General features: G+C 63.2%; 3 protein-coding genes across 8 annotated transcripts; 1 reads left to right on the top strand and 2 right to left on the bottom strand.

The window, feature by feature from the left end:
• Positions 1 to 456: 456 nt before the first annotated feature.
• On the bottom strand, positions 457 to 8,750 carry HOMEZ (homeobox and leucine zipper encoding). Of its 6 annotated transcripts, none has more exons than XM_084646394.1 (3): positions 8,345 to 8,750; positions 2,897 to 2,958; positions 457 to 2,727 (listed from the first exon to the last, which is right to left on the bottom strand). In XM_084646394.1, exon 3 carries the CDS (start codon positions 2,660 to 2,662, stop codon positions 1,415 to 1,417), a length of 1,248 nt encoding a protein of 415 aa, XP_084502520.1. In that variant the 5' UTR covers positions 2,663 to 2,727; positions 2,897 to 2,958; positions 8,345 to 8,750; the 3' UTR covers positions 457 to 1,414. The 6 variants fall into 6 exon arrangements, with proteins under 6 accessions (XP_084502520.1, XP_084502521.1, XP_084502522.1 ...); XM_084646395.1 differs by lacking the exon at positions 8,345 to 8,750 and adding an exon at positions 8,071 to 8,337; XM_084646396.1 differs by lacking the exon at positions 8,345 to 8,750 and adding an exon at positions 3,183 to 6,257.
• A 596-nt stretch (positions 8,751 to 9,346) lies between these two features.
• Positions 9,347 to 10,607, bottom strand: PPP1R3E (protein phosphatase 1 regulatory subunit 3E). The gene is made up of 2 exons (XM_084645298.1): positions 10,063 to 10,607; positions 9,347 to 9,849 (listed from the first exon to the last, which is right to left on the bottom strand). Exons 1-2 carry the CDS (start codon positions 10,477 to 10,479, stop codon positions 9,391 to 9,393), a joined length of 876 nt encoding a protein of 291 aa, XP_084501424.1. The 5' UTR covers positions 10,480 to 10,607; the 3' UTR covers positions 9,347 to 9,390.
• A 3,775-nt stretch (positions 10,608 to 14,382) lies between these two features.
• On the top strand, positions 14,383 to 17,171 carry LOC311529302 (polyadenylate-binding protein 2). The gene is made up of 7 exons (XM_084645193.1): positions 14,383 to 14,506; positions 15,023 to 15,137; positions 15,736 to 15,803; positions 15,883 to 15,989; positions 16,135 to 16,222; positions 16,495 to 16,646; positions 17,072 to 17,171. Exons 2-7 carry the CDS (start codon positions 15,056 to 15,058, stop codon positions 17,109 to 17,111), a joined length of 537 nt encoding a protein of 178 aa, XP_084501319.1. The 5' UTR covers positions 14,383 to 14,506; positions 15,023 to 15,055; the 3' UTR covers positions 17,112 to 17,171.
• Positions 17,172 to 17,954: the final 783 nt, after the last annotated feature.

Genomic DNA, 17,954 nt, shown 5'->3' with positions numbered 1-17,954 from the left:
CTGTAACCCCCCTGCCCCTTACCCTGGGGGGATGTAACGCGATTCCCTGCCCCCCCAGCCGCTCTTCCCCTGCCCTGGGGGGCTCTGCTGGGGGAAGGGTTGGATGGTTTGACTGTGGGTTTTTGGGGGGTGAACCCCAACCTCCCAGAGCCCTAGTGGGAGGGGGTGAGGCCAGGGAGTGGGGCAAGGGGGCAACAGGGATGGCAGGAGCCGGGCGCGGAAGGAGAAGGAGGGTGTGGGGAAGAGGAAATGAGGGCGGAGAGGAGAGAGGAAGGGGAGACGGGAGACCCACCCCCACTGAGTGTCAGGGACCCCTCCCCACTGTCGTGCGCTAGCTACCAACGAGGGAACAAGAACTGAGAACGTAAGTGAATGAATGAACCAAAGCCCTGCTCCCCGTGCCCCCCATCCAGACCCTCCCCCCCCGCCAATCAGACACAGGCCACAGGCGTGGGGTTCAACTTCAAACCTCGTTTAACTCCCATCGGCAGGGCGTTATAAATTAACAACTCCAGAAAGGACCGACAGCCGCCAGGGAAAGTCAGTCCCATGCCCGCTCTCCGCTGCCCAGTTTTCTGTGCCCTCGCTCCTGCCCAGTTTGTAAAACCAAACCCAGGGAGCCCCCGACAGACCAGCTCCCACCCCCACCCAGCTCCCTCCACACAAGTGTCTCTGGGGGACAGGGCCGTAACATGATCTAGAAGGGGGGGAGGGATGAACCAGGGCAGACTCTAGAAACAGAGGCGCCTGAAGGAGGGGGGAGAGGTGGGGGAAGTCTGGAGAAGGGAGCATACCTGAATCCAGACAACTGGTCGGAAGGTACTGGGTTCTAGAGCACAAACCAGTAACCAGACAACATAGATTCTAGAGTTGGGGACTAGGAGTGAAATGGTACCTGGGTTCTAGAGCACAGTAGAGGAAACCGGACACTTGGGTTCTAGGTCAAGAGCTCCAGGTTCTAGGGTCTGTGGCAGAGCTTGGGGGTGGCCCTCTGTTCTAGAAGAGGAAGAGAACCAGGGTGTGATTGGGATTCTAGAACACGGGCGGGGGAACGGGGTTCTAGATTCTAGAACAGGGAGGAACCAGTACTTTGTTCTAGATCACCAAGATGAGGGGGGAAGGAACCCAGATCTGGAACCTGAGGCACGGAGAGCAAATTACAACAGTGAGCTATGAAGCAGAACTGCATGACACCAAGTTCCAGAACAGAAAGGGAAAAGAACCTGGGACCCGGGTTCTAGAGCTGGGGAGAGGCAGGGGGGAACGTGGGGCCCAGGACTGGAGAGGGAGGGGGAACTAGATGCAAGACCCAGATCTGAGTTCTAGAGCAGAGGGAAGAACTAGACAGAGCAGGGCCCCAGTGCACGGGTCGGTTCCCCCGAACCTCCGCCCTCCCGGGAGTCTCTGAAACTCCTCATTCCTGGGCGCCCAGGTCCTCTTCCTCTGGCTCGTCCTCCTCCTCCTCCCCGTCGTCCTGCACCATGAGCCCGGCCTCCTCGTCCTCATCCTCGGGCTCCTCGCCTAGGCACACCACCACTTCGGCCGGCTCGGGTGAGCGGGAATAGAACCAGTTCAGCACCTGCTGGGCCCCCATGCCCGACTCGCGGCACAGGGCTGGCAGGTCGTCCTGGCGCAGCTGCTGCCGGGCGGCCCAGTACCGCTCCAGCGGGCCCGTGTCCGTGCGGGGCCCGGGCTCCAGGGCAGCGGCGGGGGGCACGGTGTTATCCCAGAACCACCGCAGGTGCCCGTGCTTGAGGGCGTAGCGGGTGTCCCCGAACCACTGGATGATCTCTGCCCGCGGCAGGCCGGTGATCCGCTCCAGCCACTGGTAATCCTCCCGTCGTGCCCACTGGCACCGCAGGAAGAATGACTTCAGCACCGCTAGCTGCTCCTTGCTCTTCCGCCGGCTCTTGCGCTGCCGCTGGGCCTCCAGGGTGCCGTGGGGGTGGCCGGGCCGGGCCCACACCTCGGGCCCATTGGCGGCAGCTCCAGAGGAGGGCGGCGCGACGTCAGCCACCCCCAGCCGGCAGGGCTTGCTGAGGTCCCAGGCGGTGTCCAGGTGGCTGGCGCTGGCTGGAGGATCTGCCCAGGCCCGGCACGGAGGGGGCGGCGTGGGGAAAAGGCTGGGGGGTGGTGTCAGCATTTCTTTGGCTTTGGGTTGGGGGGCCGCAGAAGCTCTCCCCGGCTCTGGGGGCCCCTGGGCTGCAGCCGAACAGCTCCCCGGGGATTCCTGGGGCTTGGCTTTGTGGTGAGCGGCTGCAGGGGCCTCCCTGCCGCCTGGGGCCTTGCCAGTTTGCGTCAGGGGGTTGCTGGGGGCCAGCAGGGCCCCGAAGGCCGGGCGGTCCTGGCGGCAGGCCAGCCGCGCCCGCGTCTCCTCGATCTCCTCAGCACTCCAGCTGATGCCGCAGCGCAGCCGCTGGGCCATGAACCAGGCCTTGACCTTCTCCAACTGCAGGCCATGGCGCAGGCAAAGCAGCGCCAGGTCAGCCAGGCTGGGGTAGGGGAAGTAGCTGAAGGCCTGGCGCAGCGGCTGGTGGCCGTCCAGCTCGCTGGTCTGGGACGCCTGGGTCCACACCAGCTGCAGGTCCTCCGAGATGGGCGGCAGGCAGATGAGGGCCGCTGGCGAGCCGGGGCGGCCTGGCGACTCCTTGTTGGGGGGCATGGCTGGCCCTGCCACCGGGGGGTCCTTGGCCTGGGGCTCCGGGGCCAGCTGGCCCACGGGGACAGCTGTGGGGAGAGAGAGTGCGAGACACAATGAGCAGGAGACACCAAGGAGGGCGGTGTGGGGTGCCCCAGAGCTCTATGGGAAGCCAGGCAATCTCCTCCCCCCAGGGGGTGGTTTGGGGGTGATTGCTGCCCCCCCGCCCAGACAGCAATGGGGAGCGAAGGCTCTTACCTGCCGTAAGGGGGTCTGAACCCCAAATTGTCAGCCCCACGTCCCCCCAGGGAGCCTGAGACCTGAGAAGAGAGACACATGCCGGTGAAAGGGATGGGGATAGAACCCAGGAGTTCTGACTCCCAGCTCCCTCCCTTCCCTAAGTTACTAGACCCTGCTACCCTTGCAGAGCTGGGGATAGAACCCAGGAGTCCTGGCAGCCACCCCCCACCAGGCAGGAAACACAAAGCACAGTTCTTGCCTCAAAGAACTCAGAAACATTCAAATAATGAAATGAAATACATACCCAGGAATTCATTTCCATCATATTTCAGGGGACTCAAGGACCAGCTCCTACCTTCTTTAGCTAATTAGGGCCAATTACATCTTCGGGTCAGTCGTTAGCTAGGGACATAGCTGATCGGTCCTTAAAATAAGTTTTCTGGGGCAGCAATCGTGCTTGTGTGTCTGTGACAAGGCTGCCGAGATGCTAGGACAAGACACACAATAATTACTAATAATGCAATTTGTTTTAATGCGTAATTACTGGCTAAGAAATAAGCGAACCCCGATTGCATTACTTGGTGATTAGCTTCAAGAAAGGATTGCTCAGTGATGAACTGACTGGTTAACAATTAAAGAAACAGTCAAACTGTTATAAAAATAATTAGCTCGTGGAAAGGATTGCTTGATTATTGACTGGCTAATTAAATAATTGACCAATAATTACTAATTAGTCACTAATACCACAAAATATTTGACCGGTAATTTGGAAACTGGAGGGTCGTGCATTTCTTCGCTTATGGAAGCCGGGCGCCAGGCGTTATCCAAGCCCACGCTGGTTGCTTCTCCGTCTTTCTGTAATGCTGCGGCCGACCCACTCCGACGCTGCCAGGGAGGCTCTAGGCAGCAGGGACTGTAACCACCCTACCGAGAACTGGCATGGCTGCTGGCACTTCGAAGTAGGCTAACGAGCCCCGAGCTCGGCTGGCCCCTTGAGTTCAGTGCAAATGGCTTACTGCGTGTGCTGCTTCTGAGAGCCCCCGGCTCCGACCGCTCCTAGAAATCGCTCCCAACGCCCCTGGTCTTCGCTGCACCCTAGAGCCGTGCGATCAAGTTGAGATGGATCCGCATTGGTAACCTCTTCCTGATCACATCTGGCTGCTTGCCGTCGTAAGCGACTAATGGGCCAGGTTCCCATGGAAGGGCCATTTAAGCAACAATCCATCAGCACCTTCGGCCGAAGTGTCCATGGCGCAGCCAGCTTCGTCTTCCAGATGTTGCTCATGGTGGAGCTTCGTTTCCGTGATGCAGGCAAATGCATGATGCTCTTGCTCTTCCAGGAGATGCCGCTAGCTTTGTAGCATCGTTTCCATTGTGTGGGCAACAACCTGGCGCCAGGGGTCCCCCTGCAGCTGCCACTGGCATTGAAGAGGCATCTCCATGGTGCGAGCTTGCTGCTGGCGTGCTCTCTGCGCTACCAACTGACTGGCGCATTTGACCCAGTGTCTCCAAGGCACAGGTAGTGACATGGCAACAACGGTCCCCCTGCAGCCACTGTTGGAGAGCCATCTCCATGGCATGAACTAGCCTCTGGCGCTCTCCCTGTGACACCAGGTGCTGGCTTCCACCACCTGGGTAATGGCACGCAGCGCATCCTCAGTCTGCAGACACTGTTGACACCACGTGGTTTGACGTTTTGCTTTGGTTGCTGCTGGTTGCTTGTTGGTCCTGGGCAGGATAGACAGTGAACTATAAAATTCAAAATCAGATCTTATCACTTCTACATAAGGGCTTCCTCAGCTCAGCCAATGCCCAGAGGATGGAGCACTGGAGAACCCCATTTTTTAGAACATTGTCCATTCTTCCACCTTCTCCGATGGTGTCTACGTACCAATACCCAGTGCCGAAAGGCTTTGTAATCTAGCGGAAAAAAGCAGAATCCAAACCAACAGCTGAACGCGGCAGGCAGCCAAATTCCGATTGGAAAGACAGCCCCAATTCCGGAAAAAAACGATTGGCCCAAACAGCCAAGGGAAGTGGCATCTCCATATCTTGAGCTCTTCAAATCCAGACTGGAAAATACGCTTTAGTCCAATGCATGTTATTAAGGCTAACTAGAGGGACAATGGGTAAATTGAACAGCTTGTGATCCAAACTGGATGATCTAGTGTGTCAACTGGCTGTCACCTCTACGAAGCCTCATTAGTTCGGTTCCATCCCACAGTCTTTGAGGTTTATCAACCAATCCTTATTGTGGATGAGCGGAAGAGCAACGCAGCCAGAGGAACTAGGACCGTGAATGTATGTAAGGTACAACCCAGTGGTACTGGAGCACACAAACTATCAACCTTTAGAGCTCTAAGTAGAGGAGCCATTGCTGGTTTTCTAATTTTTAGCAATCCTAACGGTCATAAACCACTTTCCCTAAAACCGTTGGCTCGCTCTGGGGTCTCAGACTTTGTACCCGATGTCGGCCGAGCAGGTTGTCAGTGTGAAGGCATTTGTTGTGTCTCCGGATTTCACTCCAACAGATGGGGTTCTCTCCACCAATGCCTGCCATATTTCCGGACGTTTTGGACTCGGTTGGATGCAGCATTCAAAGGTCATCGTGTTACAGACAAACAGAGAAATGTCACTGATTGGAGGGGTGGGCCTCACTATGCTTGGCACACTAGACCCCACTTCTCTCCCAGAGGCAAGGCTAGAACCCAGGAGTCCTGGCTCCCAGCTCTGCTACTCTAACCACTAGACCCCCACTCCTCTCCCAGGGCCAGTGATAGAACCCAGGAGTCCTGGCTCCTAACCTGCAGCAGACGTACAGCAACAGTTCTTGTTCCCCAAAGAACAGAGCTCATTAAAGTAAACCAATCAATCTAATTAAAGTAACTAAGCACTGATCCTGTCAATATGATTGAAATGTAACAATGGCCCAGACCCTACATTAACAAGATCACTGGGGCCAATCGGGTCTTTCCCTTGCTCACCAAGCTGGACCGAGAACTCACCAGTCCTGAAATTAGCCCCTATTCGTTACCACTCCACTATTAATTGACGGGCCCCTCGTTACGGAAATAACGGATGAGTGATTAGCAATTACCAGGTCATGGGCCAAACAATGCCCAACAAACCTGAAGAACGAGGAATTAGATTCAATCCGGGGGTGACCAGACATCCCTGCAGGGCCTTGGTCTTATAGGTGCCCCGCCTCCACCTCCAGAAAAGAGCATCCTGATTTGTCACCCAAGATCCAGCAAGTCCCTGGTGGTTATCCGCCAAGCAGCCTCCTCAGCAGTGACCAATTAGTAGGGAACTGCCCAGAAATTCCACCATGTGGGAATTGTGTAAAATAAGCGAATACAGCTTCCTAATGTGCTAAAGACCCAACCCCAGACCCTCCCCAACTCCAACCCTACCGTTTCCCCACCTCCCAGCCACCCACAACCCCAGCTCCTCCCCCAGAGACCCCCCCAACTCCAACCCTACCGTTTCCCCACCTCCCAGCCACCCACAACCCCAGCTCCTCCCCCAGAGACCCCCCCAACTCCAACCCTACCGTTTCCCCACCTCCCAGCCACCCACAACCCCAGCTCCTCCCCCAGAGACCCCCCCAACTCCAACCCTACCGTTTCCCCACCTCCCAGCCACCCACAACCCCAGCTCCTCCCCCAGAGACCCCCCCAACTCCAACCCTACCGTTTCCCCACCTCCCAGCCACCCACAACCCCAGCTCCTCCCCCAGAGACCCCCCCAACTCCAACCCTACCGTTTCCCCACCTCCCAGCCACCCACAACCCCAGCTCCTCCCCCAGAGACCCCCCCAACTCCAACCCTACCGTTTCCCCACCTCCCAGCCACCCACAACCCCAGCTCCTCCCCCAGAGACCCCCCCAACTCCAACCCTACCGTTTCCCCACCTCCCAGCCACCCACAACCCCAGCTCCTCCCCCAGAGACCCCCCCAACTCCAACCCTACCGTTTCCCCACCTCCCAGCCACCCACAACCCCAGCTCCTCCCCCACAGACCCCCCCCAACTCCAACCCTACCGTTTCCCCACCTCCCAGCCACCCACAACCCCAGCTCCTCCCCCAGAGACCCCCCAACTCCAACCCTACCGTTTCCCCACCTCCCAGCCACCCACAACCCCAGCTCCTCCCCCAGAGACCCCCCCAACTCCAACCCTACCGTTTCCCCACCTCCCAGCCACCCACAACCCCAGCTCCTCCCCCAGAGACCCCCCCAACTCCAACCCTACCGTTTCCCCACCTCCCAGCCACCCACAACCCCAGCTCCTCCCCCAGAGACCCCCCCAACTCCAACCCTACCGTTTCCCCACCTCCCAGCCACCCACAACCCCAGCTCCTCCCCCACAGACCCCCCCCAACTCCAACCCTACCGTTTCCCCACCTCCCAGCCACCCACAACCCCAGCTCCTCCCCCAGAGACCCCCCAACTCCAACCCTACCGTTTCCCCACCTCCCAGACACCCACAACCCCAACTCCTCCCCCACAGACCCCCACTCTCCAGCTGTTCCCCAGAGGCCCCCAAACCCCCAACTTCTCCCCAGTCCCTCCCCCAGAGGCTCCCCATTGACCCCAGCTCCTCCAAACCCCAGCTTCTCCCCAGTTCCCCAAGAGACCCCCACACCAGCTTCTCCCCAAGATACCCCAGCTCCCCCAACCCCACAGAGACTCCCCATCCCCTCCCCCAGCCATCCCCAGCGACCTCCCCACAGACAGTTTCCTCACCAATTCCCAGCTCCCTCCGACCCCCTTCTAGCCCCCTACGCTTTCCGAGACCCCCAGCCCCACCTAGTTCTATCCCTGCTGTGAGAGGGGCGGGGTCTGGTGGGTTACGGCGGGGAGGGGCTGGAAGCCAGGACACCTGGGTTCTCTCTCTGACTCTGAGAGGGCAGGGCGGGGGGTCCAGTGGGTTGGGGTGGGGGGCTGGGAGCCAGGACGCCTGGGTTTTCTCCCTGGCTCTGAGAGGGCAGGGTCCAGTGGGTTAGAGCGGGTGGGGGGGAACTAGGAGCCAGGACTCCTGGGTTCTCTGCGACACCGACCCTTGTCTCAGTCTCTCCTCCTGGTATCCCCCGACCCCCAGGGACCCCCCACAATCCCCCTCTTTCTCTCCGGGGTTCCCCCCAAGCCTCCCCTCTTCCCCCAAGAGCCCCCAGCCCCTCCCCCCACTCACACGTTCCCTCCTCCTCCGATTTTAGTTTCCTCCCAAGTTTTGGGACTTTGCTCCACTTGCATCCTGGGTAATGGAGACTCAGGGGGCGGGGCTTCCCCTACACTGGCCCTTTAAGGGCGCCCAGGACACCTGGGTTCTCTCCTGGGAGGGGAAGGAGCTGGGAGCCCGGACGCCTGGGTTCTCTCCCGGGAGGGGGCAAGGAGCCCGGACACAAAAGCGGGGACGGGTTGACCCAGGCCAGCGCCGATGGGGGGGGAAGGGCGGCCGAACTCACCCTCCCTGCGGTGCTGCCAGGGCTGGGCCGGCACCATCCCGATCCCTGCCCGGCGCGGCTCGGCCTGGCCTGGGCCCCTCCGGGCGGGGATTGGAGGCCGCGGCCCGGGGGGCGGGACCGGCCCGGCCATTGGCTGCCACACAGCCCAGCCCGGAAACCCGGCCACCAGCCGGACGCCTGGGTTCCCTCCCTGTTGTGGGGCCTGGGAGCCAGGACTCCTGGGTTCTCTCAGACACAGACGCTCCTCTGGGCCGGAAGAGAAACCGGCTGCTGCCCTGGGGAAACCGGCCCACGATGGAGCCGGGGGGCCCCCGGGGCTGCAGGTCGGGCGTGAGGGGCACCGGCAGGGCTGGGGCGGCAGGTTGGGAGTCAGAGGCCAGAGGCAGGGCTGGGGGAGCAGGGGGTTGGTCCGAGGGGGGGTTGGGTGCCAAGATGTGGGCAGCCCTGGTGTCCGGACAAATGTGCCATGGAGAACGTGGCACCTTCCCTCCCCCCTCTGGGCTGCGGTCGTGGGGGAAACCTGCCACAACAGCCAGCCTGGTACATCCCCCCTGGATCACCCCAGGGGCCCAACCAGCGTGATACGGACCCCCATCCCGGATTGTCGGGTGGCTTGACTGGTCCTGGCTTGCAGCAGGTTGAGTGCAGCACTGTCCACCAGCAGGGAGTTCCACCAGTTAATGACCTCCCAATGTCCTTGCTCCCCACCACCCCTGATACAGCCAGACCCTCCCCTCGAGCTGGGGGCAGGTTCAGATGGGATTTAGTGTCCCCTATAAGGCAATGGCTCCCCCAACGTCCTGGGTGGGGGTGCAGGTCCCAGAGGGCAGGGGGCAGTGCCTGATGTGGGGGGCGTCTTTGTTTTGAGTTCCGCCCCCATCCTAGCCCCACCCTCCGCTGGACACCCCATCCTAGAAGTCCTGTCTCCCCCCTCCACCCATCAGGCCCCTCCCCCACGCTCCCTGTATCTCACCCCCTATTTCTGCCCCCCCATCCCATGGCTTTGGGGTCCCGCGTTTCAGTCCCCGCAGAGGATGTGGGGCTCCCTACAGGAAGTGGATCCAGCCCCCGTCTCCGTCCTGCAGGGGACTGGGGGGCCCCTCGGCCCGCCCCCCGCCCCGCAGGATGTAGTTCTGTCCCGCATTGTTGTCCCACAGCTCCTGGCCCCCCACGTGGCAGCGCAGGGCGAACTCCAGGGTGCCCCCAGGGGGCAGGGGCAGGCGGAAGGCAAAGCGGTCGGAGGGGGGGCCAGCGGAGGGGCCGGCGTAGGCAGCGGGGGCCTCCCTATAGCTGGCCCAGCCGTCCCAGCTGTAGCGGACGCTGACCCGCTTCTCGTAGGCCAGGTTGAGAACCCGCAGGGTCCCCGCCACCCCCATCGCCCCGGCCCGCACCCCCTCCAGACACACGCCCTGCGCCCCCAGCCGCGCCCCGAAGTCCGGCAGCCCCAGCGGGTCCCAGAAACATGGTGCCAGCGGCAGGCGCCCCTCCAGGGGGTCCTGGGGGTCCTGGAGAAAACGGGCGGTGGGGGTGGGGATGGAGAGAAAGAAAGAAAATTAATGTCACGCTGTTCCCCACCCTGGACCCCGGTGCCCCCTGCTGGGGGGACAGAGCTAGGCACATGCCCCCCAGCTCTCATCCCCTTCCCTGCCCCCACCCTGCCTGCCCCTGCCCTCCCCAGCCCTTAGCTCTCCCCTGCCTCCAATCGCGCCCCCCGTTACCTGGAAGGGGCGCAGGGGGGCAAAGTGGCGCAGGGCATCGCGCCGGAGCTGGGTGTGGACGCGCTCAGGGACCTGGGGCAGCTCGGCCGGCCAGTAGTGCCTCACGCTGGCCAGCTCCAGACCCAGGGCGTCGGCGAAGCGCACCCGCTTGCGGGAGCCGGGGCTGCAGCTGCGGGATCCCCCACCGGGGCCCCCAGCCGGGGCGGAGCGGGCCCTGCGGCGCCGGCGCCCCCCCCCGCCTCCCATGCGGCTCTGCCGTCCGCGCGGCCGGGCCCCCCGGGCCCGCCCCTCGGCCTCGGAGTCGGAGTCGTCGCCCAGGCTGGGCCGGACTGTGCGGTAGTACGCCCGCTCGTACAGCCCCGCGATGTAGCTCAGGTTGCGCGGGATGTCGCTGGGGGGCGGGGGAGCGCGTGCCATGGGGCCTGGGGTGGAGGCCAGCTCGCTGCCCCGGGCGCCGGCTCCTTCTACCGCTGCCCCGGGCGCCGGCTCCTTCTGCCGCTGCCCCCGGGCGCCGGCTCCTTCTGCCGCTGCCCCCGGGCGCCGGCTCCTTCTACCGCTGCCCCCGGATGCTGTGTTCTTCTATTGCGCCCCCTGGGCGCCGGCTCCTTCTATCGCTCCCCACGGGCGCTGGGTTCTTCTATTGCTCCCCCCGGGCGCCGGCTCCTTCTATCGCTCCCCACGGGCGCTGGGTTCTTCTATTGCTCCCCCCGGGCGCCGGCTCCTTCTACCGCTGCCCCCGGATGCTGTGTTCTATTGCTCCCCACGGGCGCTGGGTTCTTCTATTGCTCCCCCTGGGCGCCGGCTCCTTCTATCGCTCCCCACGGGCGCTGGGTTCTTCTATTGCTCCCCCCGGGCACTGGGTTCTTCTATTGCTCCCCCCGGGCGCTGGCTCGTTCTATCGCTCCCCCCGGGCGCTGGCTCGTTCTATCGCTGCCCCCGGGCGCCGGCTCGTTCTATCGCTGCCCCCGGGCGCCGGCTCGTTCTATCGCTCCCCCCGGGCGCCGGCTCGTTCTATCGCTGCCCCCGGGCGCCGGCTCGTTCTATCGCTGCCCCCGGGCGCCGGCTCGTTCTATCGCTGCCCCCGGGCGCCGGCTCGTTCTATCGCTCTGTCCAGGCCCTGTGTTGGTCTATTGGTCTGTCAAGGTGCTGGCTTGTTCTATCGCTCTGTCTGGGAACCAGCTCATTCTGTTGCTCCATCCAGGAGCTGTACCTGTCTGTCGCTCCGTCCAGGCCTCATTCTGTCCCTCCGTCCAGGCCCTGTGTCCTTCTGTCACCCGTCCAGGCCTCCTCCTATCGCTCTTTCTGGGCCCTGGCTCGCTCTATCGCTTTATCTGGGTTTTGAGTCCTCCTAGCTCTCTGTCCATTCTACTGCTTCAACAAAGTGCTCCCTTTTTCTATCACTCCATCTGGGCTGCGTCTCATTCTATCGCTCCATTACGGCACCAGCTCAGTCTACCACTTCATCGCTGCCTTCCACATTGTTCTCTTCTAGAGAGTCCAAGTCTGTTTCTCTGTCTGGACCCCGACTTGTTCTGTTGCTCTGTCGCTATCTTCACATTCTTCCCTTCCCGAAATTCTCCTTCTCGGCCGTGTCTTGTTCTATTGCTCTGGCAGGGCGCTGGCTTATTCTACTCCTTCCTCGCTGCCTTCCACGTTCCTCCCTTCCAGAGTTTCCGAGACTACGTCTCCGTCTGGACTCTGCCTCCTTCTATCTCTCTGTTGTTGCTTTCTTGTTCCTTTTTTCTGGAGAGTCCCAATTTATCACTGCAGCCAGGCGCTGGTTTGTTCTCTCTCTCCGTCACTCCGTCTTCCAGGTTCTTCCCTTCCTGAGAGTCTGAGTGTCTCTCTCTGTCCAGGCTCTGATTCGTTCTGTCGCTTCTGCGCTGTCTCCTCTCTCCTCCTATCCTGCCGTAACTCTGCCTGCCACTTTCCTTTCCTCCAGACTCTCTCGTTCTCTCGCTCCGGCCGGGCTCTGTCTGGCTTGGTCACTGCCTCCTTTGATGTCTCCGCTGGTTCATTCTGTCTCCTTGCGATCCATCTTTCTATTGCTCTGGCTAGGAGCTGTCTCGTTCTGTCGCTCCGAGGGGGCTTCACCCTGGCTCTCTCTCTGTCTCTTTCACCTTCTTTCCTCCCGCAGACGCCCCTCCTCCCTCCCACTCTCTCCTTCTTTCAATATCCCTCCATCCCTCCTGGTCCAGGTGCACACAAAATCTGACTTGGCAATTACTGTAATGCTCAGAAACGACACATCCCCTCCAAGCACTCTCCCCTCCTTCCAATGCTCAGGGCTCCCCCTTCCCCCCCGCCCCTGGCCAGGAGGTGGGGGTGGGGTAGTTGCTCCTTCCAGACCATACGGAGTTAACCTGGCAGGAACCCAGGCGTCCGGGAGTCTAGGCCCAGCTGGGGACACCATGTACCTGAGAGGTGAAGGGTCTAAAATGTTCCAATCTGGGATCAATAATTCATGAGACAAGATGCAGCTAATGGATGCTGGGAAGCCAGCCAGGGAATGGGTGTGGGGGGGACTGAGGGGAGGCAGAGCTGGCGGGGGGCAGGGCTGGGCCAGGAGGGGGCTGCGAGTCGGGAGTGAGGGGCTCGGGGGGGGGGGCTGCGGGTCGGGAGTGAGGGGCACCGGGGGGTGGGGGGGGCGGGGCCAGGAGGGGGCTGCGGGTCGGGAGTGAGGGGCACCGGGGGCTCGGGGGGCGGGGCGGGGCCAGGAGGGGGCTGCGGGTCGGGAGTGAGGGGCACCGGGGGCTCGGGGGGCGGGGCGGGGCCAGGAGGGGGCTGCGGGTCGGGAGTGAGGGGCACCAGGGGGTGGGTGGGGGCGGGGCCAGGAGGGGGCTCGGGGGGTGGGGGCGGGGCGGGGCCGGGGGGCGCTGCGGGTCGGGAGTGAGGGGCACCGGGGGATGGGTGGGGGCGGGGCGGGGCCAGGAGGGGGCTCAGGCGGTGGGGGCGGGGCGGGGCCGGGGGGCGCTGCGGGTGGGGAGTGAGGGTCACGGGGGGGGGTGGGGGCGGGGCCAGGAGGGGGCTCGGGGGGTGGGGGCGGGGCCGGGGGGCGCTGCGGGACGGGAGTGAGGGGCACCGGGGTGGGGGTGGGGCCAGGAGGGGGCTCGGGGGGTGGGGGCGGGGCGGGGCCAGGAGGGGGCTGCGGGGCGGGAGCGAGGGGCTCGGGGGGTGGGGGCGGGGCTCGGGGGGGGCTCGGGGGGCGGGGCGGCACCGGGGGGTGGGTGGGGGCGGGGCCAGGAGGGGGCTGCGGGGCGGGAGCGAGGGGCTCGGGGGCGGGGCGGGGCTCGGAGGGGGGGCTCGGGGGGCGGGGCGGCACCGGGGGGGTGGGTGGGGGCGGGGCGAGGCCAGGAGGGGGCTCGGGGGGTGGGGGCGGGGCGGGGCCAGGAGGGGGCTGCGGGGCGGGAGCGAGGGGCTCGGGGGCGGGGCGGGAGCAGGGGCCATCACGGAGCCTGAAGAAGCCCCGCGGCCCCGGCAGCCCCAGCCCGGTGGGGGGTGCGTGGGGCGGGGACTGATTCAGGCCCGGGGCGGCCATGTTGGTTCAGCGACCTGGGGGGCGGGGGCCCAGGGGCTCAAGTTGGGGTCAAAAGGTCCGACGTGGGCGGGGCTTGCTCAGGGCGGCGGAGCCCCCCGCCAATGAGGCTGGGCCGGTTTATCCCCTCAGGGCCGCAGCCACGGGGAGGGACGTGACGAATCATGATGCTCAGCCGGTCAAGAGCGTACGCCCCGCCACTGGCCCCCGGCAGCCAATCGGAAGGCAGCGATCTCTTGACTGGCGGGACTCTTCCCCAATAGGATTCGAGCGATAGCGGACACTGGGCCAATCAGAGGTTTGGGCACGGCCCTTCCGGCGGACGGCCAATCACACGGGAGAGCTCCGTAGACGAGCGGGCGCCTTCGCCAATGGAATAGAGCGATGGTGGGCCGTCGGCCAATCAGACGCGCCCTTCAGGCCCTTCCGCCGAGCCAGCCAATGGCGTGGGGGCGAGGGGGTGGGCCCATCTCGGGCAGCCAATGAGGAGCGGCGCGCGGCGCAGCGGCCGGCCCAGCGCGGGGCAGAGTCGCAGCCGCCATGGCCTCGTCGGCGCGGGGCAGCGGGGGCGCGCGCGGGGCGGGGGAGGGGCCGGAGGCGGGCGGGGGCCCCCCCGCGCAGTACGGGAACGGGCTGGGCGGGGGGCCGGAACTGGGGGCGGGGCCCCGCGCGCGGCGGGCGGGGGGTGCGGAGGAGGAAGAGGAGGAGGAGGGGGAGCTGCTGCTGGACGGGGGGGGCCGGGCCGGGGGCGGCGCACGGGGGGGGCCCCCGCACCCGCCCCCCCCCTCCGCCTCCGCCCCCCGGGTCGGGCCTGGGGGGGGCCCCGGTGCCCACCGCCCCCCCGAGGAGCTGGAGGAGGAGGCCGGGCTGGGAGAGGGGGACCCCGGAGACCCCGCCATCGAGGACCCGGTGAGCGGGGCGGGGGAACGGGGTTTAGGGGCACGAGGAGGGGGGACGGGATCTGGGGCACGAGGAGGGGGGCACGAGGAGGGGGGAGGGATCTGGGGCACGAGGAGGGGGGCACGAGGAGGGGGGGAGGGATCTGGGGCCCGTGGGGGGAGGGGCACGAGGAGGGGGGGAGGGATCTGGGGCCCGTGGGGGGAGGGGCACGAGGAGGGGGGGAGGGATCTGGGGCCCGTGGGGGGGAGGGGCCCGAGGGGGGGGCTGCCCATGAGGGGGCAGATCTGGTCTTGGGTGGGGCTAGTTTTCAGGGGACTAAACAGGAGAGGGGGCTGTAGGGAGGAGGGGGCTGATTTGGGGCGCTGGGCTCTTTGCTGGGGGTCCTGGGTAGGATGGAGATTTGTTGGGGGCCAGGGCAGAGCTATGGGGGGAGTTGGTGGGGGAGGGTGACATGGGGGTGGCAGATGTCAACGGGGGAGTGAGGGCGGTGACTCAGGCCCCCAATCTTCCCCCCCTGCGCCCCAGGAGCTGGAGGCCATCAAAGCCCGTGTGCGGGAGATGGAGGAGGAGGCGGAGAAGCTGAAGGAGTTGCAGAACGAGGTGGAGAAGCAGATGAACATGAGCCCCCCGCCTGGCAACGGTGAGACCTCCTCGCACCCCCTGTCTGGCCCCCCATGAACCTCAGGCCCCCTGTACGTGGCGAAGTTAGGGGGCATCTGTGAACTGCACTGCCCTGAACCATCCCTGCAATATCGCCCTTGGACCATGTGGATGGTGGTGATTTCCAGACTCTAGGGGAGTCTCACTGTTCTGAATTGTATTCGTGTAGGACCTATGTAAACTGTAACCTCCCCGCCCCCCACATTCAAACTCAGACCCCCTTGGCGATTGTAAAGCCTAGAGACACATGCAAATTATGCCCCTCTGAATTTTGTTTGTGTAGTACCTACATAAATGTTCCCATCTGGTTTGCATAGGACCTATGTAAACACCGACCTCACTCATGCTGTTCTGAACCGTTTAGGTCCTACATAAACGCTACCCCTTGGATTGTTTGTGTAGGGCCTGTATAAACATCTTTGTTTATACATCTGTCCATACTAGTTATGCCAGATGCTGGTATAAATCCAATGCAGAAAGGGGGGTCTTCCCCTCTCTGTTCTGGGAAAGGGGGTGTGCCCTGGAAGAGATTTGGGGTACAGCCCCCCCTTACTAAGCCCCCTGTTCTCTCTTCACAGCTGGACCAGTCATAATGTCCCTAGAGGAAAAGATGGAGGCAGACGCTCGATCCATATACGTGGGTAATGTAAGTGGGGGAGCCATGGAGGGGCTGGGGGGATTCAAGGGACACTGTTTCTCAGCCCATTGCCCCTGCTCTTTTTCAGGTGGATTATGGGGCGACGGCTGAAGAGTTGGAGGCTCATTTCCATGGCTGCGGGTCTGTCAACCGCGTCACCATCCTGTGTGATAAATACAGTGGGCACCCCAAAGGGTGAGTGAGATTCTGGGGGGCTCGTGGAGCGGCAGGAGGAGGAGTGTGGATCATAAGGGAGAGGCTGGAGGAGAAGCTGCGGCCCTGTGGGCTGGTTTTTATGGGGGCTATGTTTTTGAGGTGTCTAATGTGGGATCCCCCCCAGGTTTGCCTACATCGAGTTCTCCGACAAGGAGTCTGTGCGCACCTCCATGGCGCTAGATGAATCCCTGTTCAGGGGGCGACAGATCAAGGTGAGCCCCACACCCTAAAACCCAGACCCCCGAATCCCGAGATTGGGCCCCTATCCTGCCCTGATCTCTAGGCTCTCTCCTGGCTTACAGGAGCTTCACCCATCACCCTGATCCCCAAGGTTCTGTCCCTGAACCCCAGCCCCACCTTCCCTTCTATAGCCTGGGTCTGAACCCCATTTCTCTCCCCTGCCCCCAAGTTCCTCATTGAGCCTTGCTGCACCCCGCTTCCCTCCCCCTGCTTGGGCCTCTCTGACCCCCCTCTTCCCCCACAGGTGATCCCCAAGCGGACCAACCGGCCCGGCATCAGCACCACAGACCGGGGCTTTCCCCGGGCCCGGTACCGAGGGCGCGGTTCTGGCTACACCAGCTCCCGGGCCCGGTTCTACAGTGGATTCAGCAGCCGAGCCCGCGGACGCTCATACAGGTCTGGGGGGCCAGGCTGCTGCGGGCAGGATGCCTGGGTTCTCTCCTGGTTCTGGGAGGGCTGTGGGGTCTAGTGGTCAGAGCAGCAGGGGCTGGGGAACCAGGACTCTTGGGTTCTATCCCCAGCTCTGGGTGGGGAGTGAGGGCTAGTGGTTAGAGCAGGGGCAAGGGGGAGGGCTGGGAGCCAGGACTCCTGGATTTTCTGCCCAGCTTGGGAGTGTAGGGGGCTAGTGATTAGAGTAGTGGGGGCTAGCAGCCAGGACTCCTGGGTGGAGTGGAGGGTGTGTGTGTGTGTTGGGGGGGGAGTGTAATGGTTAGAGCAGGAGGAGCTGGGAGCCAGGACTCCTGGGTTCTTCGGTTGTATTTCTCTTCTCCTCTCTCTTCCCCCTGGTTTATTAACTCGTTCCCTTCTTCTCTCCTCTGCAGGGGCCGGGCGAGAGCAACCTCATGGTATTCCCCTTACTAAAAAAGTGTTTTTTGGGAAAGAAAAAGAGAAAAAAAAAAAAAAAAAAGAGAAGAATGTGACAGTGTTGCAGCAGCCCCGTGGGGCGCGGCGGGGGGCGGGGGCTGGCTCGCTGAGCACAGGGCACTCCTCCTCTCTGTCCTTCTTCGCTCCCCCTTTTCCCGCCATCCCTCCGAGGGCGGCCCGCTTCCTTCCCGCTTTCTGCGCCCGGCCCCTCACTTCTCCGCCTTGGGCAGGCGGCGCTTCACTCCTCCCTTCCCCCGTCTCGTCCCCGTCCCGCCCCCCGGCGGGTGGGCCCTGGCCCTGGCGCTGCCCCCTGCCCGGCTCTCTCCTCTCCTTCGCTGCCCCTGTCCCCTTCCCTCCGTCCGGGCTGGGGCTGTTACCTGCCGTATTTCAGTGTCTTTATCTTTGCAGGTGGCTTTAGCCTGAAGGAATTGTCGAGCCGCACGGAGCTCTTGCGACCAGATTAACTATTTCGGGGGAGGGGGGCGGAGCAGGGATTGGGGGGGCCTTTCCCCTCCCCCCTTTATTTTAATTTCCAGGCTGGGGGGCGGGGGGGGCAAGGGCAGGGGGGAGAAAAAAACTTAAAAAAAAATGTTTTGAGGGTGGAAAAAAAATAAAAGATGTTTTTGGAAGAAAGAAAAGGGGGTTAAGGGTGATTTGTGAGGGGACAGGACATCTGGGTTCTCTTGTGGTGGGGGTGGGGAACCAGGACTCCTGGGTTGTTAAGGGGTGCATCTTAGCCCGGGGCAAGGGGTCCCTGGATAACCAGCCCCCCCTGCGGGGGAGGGGACCTGAGCTGCTGGCTTGCTCTGCTGTCCCTTGGTGGGAGTGGGGTTTGGAGGG

The sequence above is a fragment of the Lepidochelys olivacea genome (assembly GCF_965140295.1).
Source record: "Lepidochelys olivacea isolate rLepOli2 genome assembly, chromosome: 13".
In the NCBI taxonomy this organism is placed as follows: Eukaryota; Metazoa; Chordata; order Testudines; family Cheloniidae; genus Lepidochelys; species Lepidochelys olivacea.
The sequence above is the reverse complement of the archived record's forward strand: the minus strand, read 5'-3'. Positions and strand labels throughout refer to the sequence as shown.

Bases quoted from the DNA above. Each gene is read 5' to 3' on its own strand.
- HOMEZ (XM_084646393.1), bottom strand. From the start codon at position 4,199: ATGCATTTGCCTGCATCACGGAAACGAAGCTCCACCATGAGCAACATC. The intron at 2,959-3,894 runs GTAAGCCATTTG...CTCTCTTCTCAG, and splicing joins TCTCAGAAGCAGCACACGCA to GTCTCAGGCTCCCTGGGGGG. The intron at 2,728-2,896 runs GTAAGAGCCTTC...CTCTCCCCACAG, and splicing joins TTCAGACCCCCTTACGGCAG to CTGTCCCCGTGGGCCAGCTG.
- LOC311529302 (XM_084645193.1), top strand. From the start codon at position 15,056: ATGGAGGAGGAGGCGGAGAAGCTGAAGGAGTTGCAGAACGAGGTGGAG. The intron at 15,138-15,735 runs GTGAGACCTCCT...CTCTCTTCACAG, and splicing joins GAGCCCCCCGCCTGGCAACG to CTGGACCAGTCATAATGTCC. The intron at 16,647-17,071 runs GTCTGGGGGGCC...TCTCCTCTGCAG, and splicing joins GCCCGCGGACGCTCATACAG to GGGCCGGGCGAGAGCAACCT.
- PPP1R3E (XM_084645298.1), bottom strand. From the start codon at position 10,479: ATGGCACGCGCTCCCCCGCCCCCCAGCGACATCCCGCGCAACCTGAGC. The intron at 9,850-10,062 runs GTAACGGGGGGC...CGTTTTCTCCAG, and splicing joins CCCCCCTGCGCCCCTTCCAG to GACCCCCAGGACCCCCTGGA.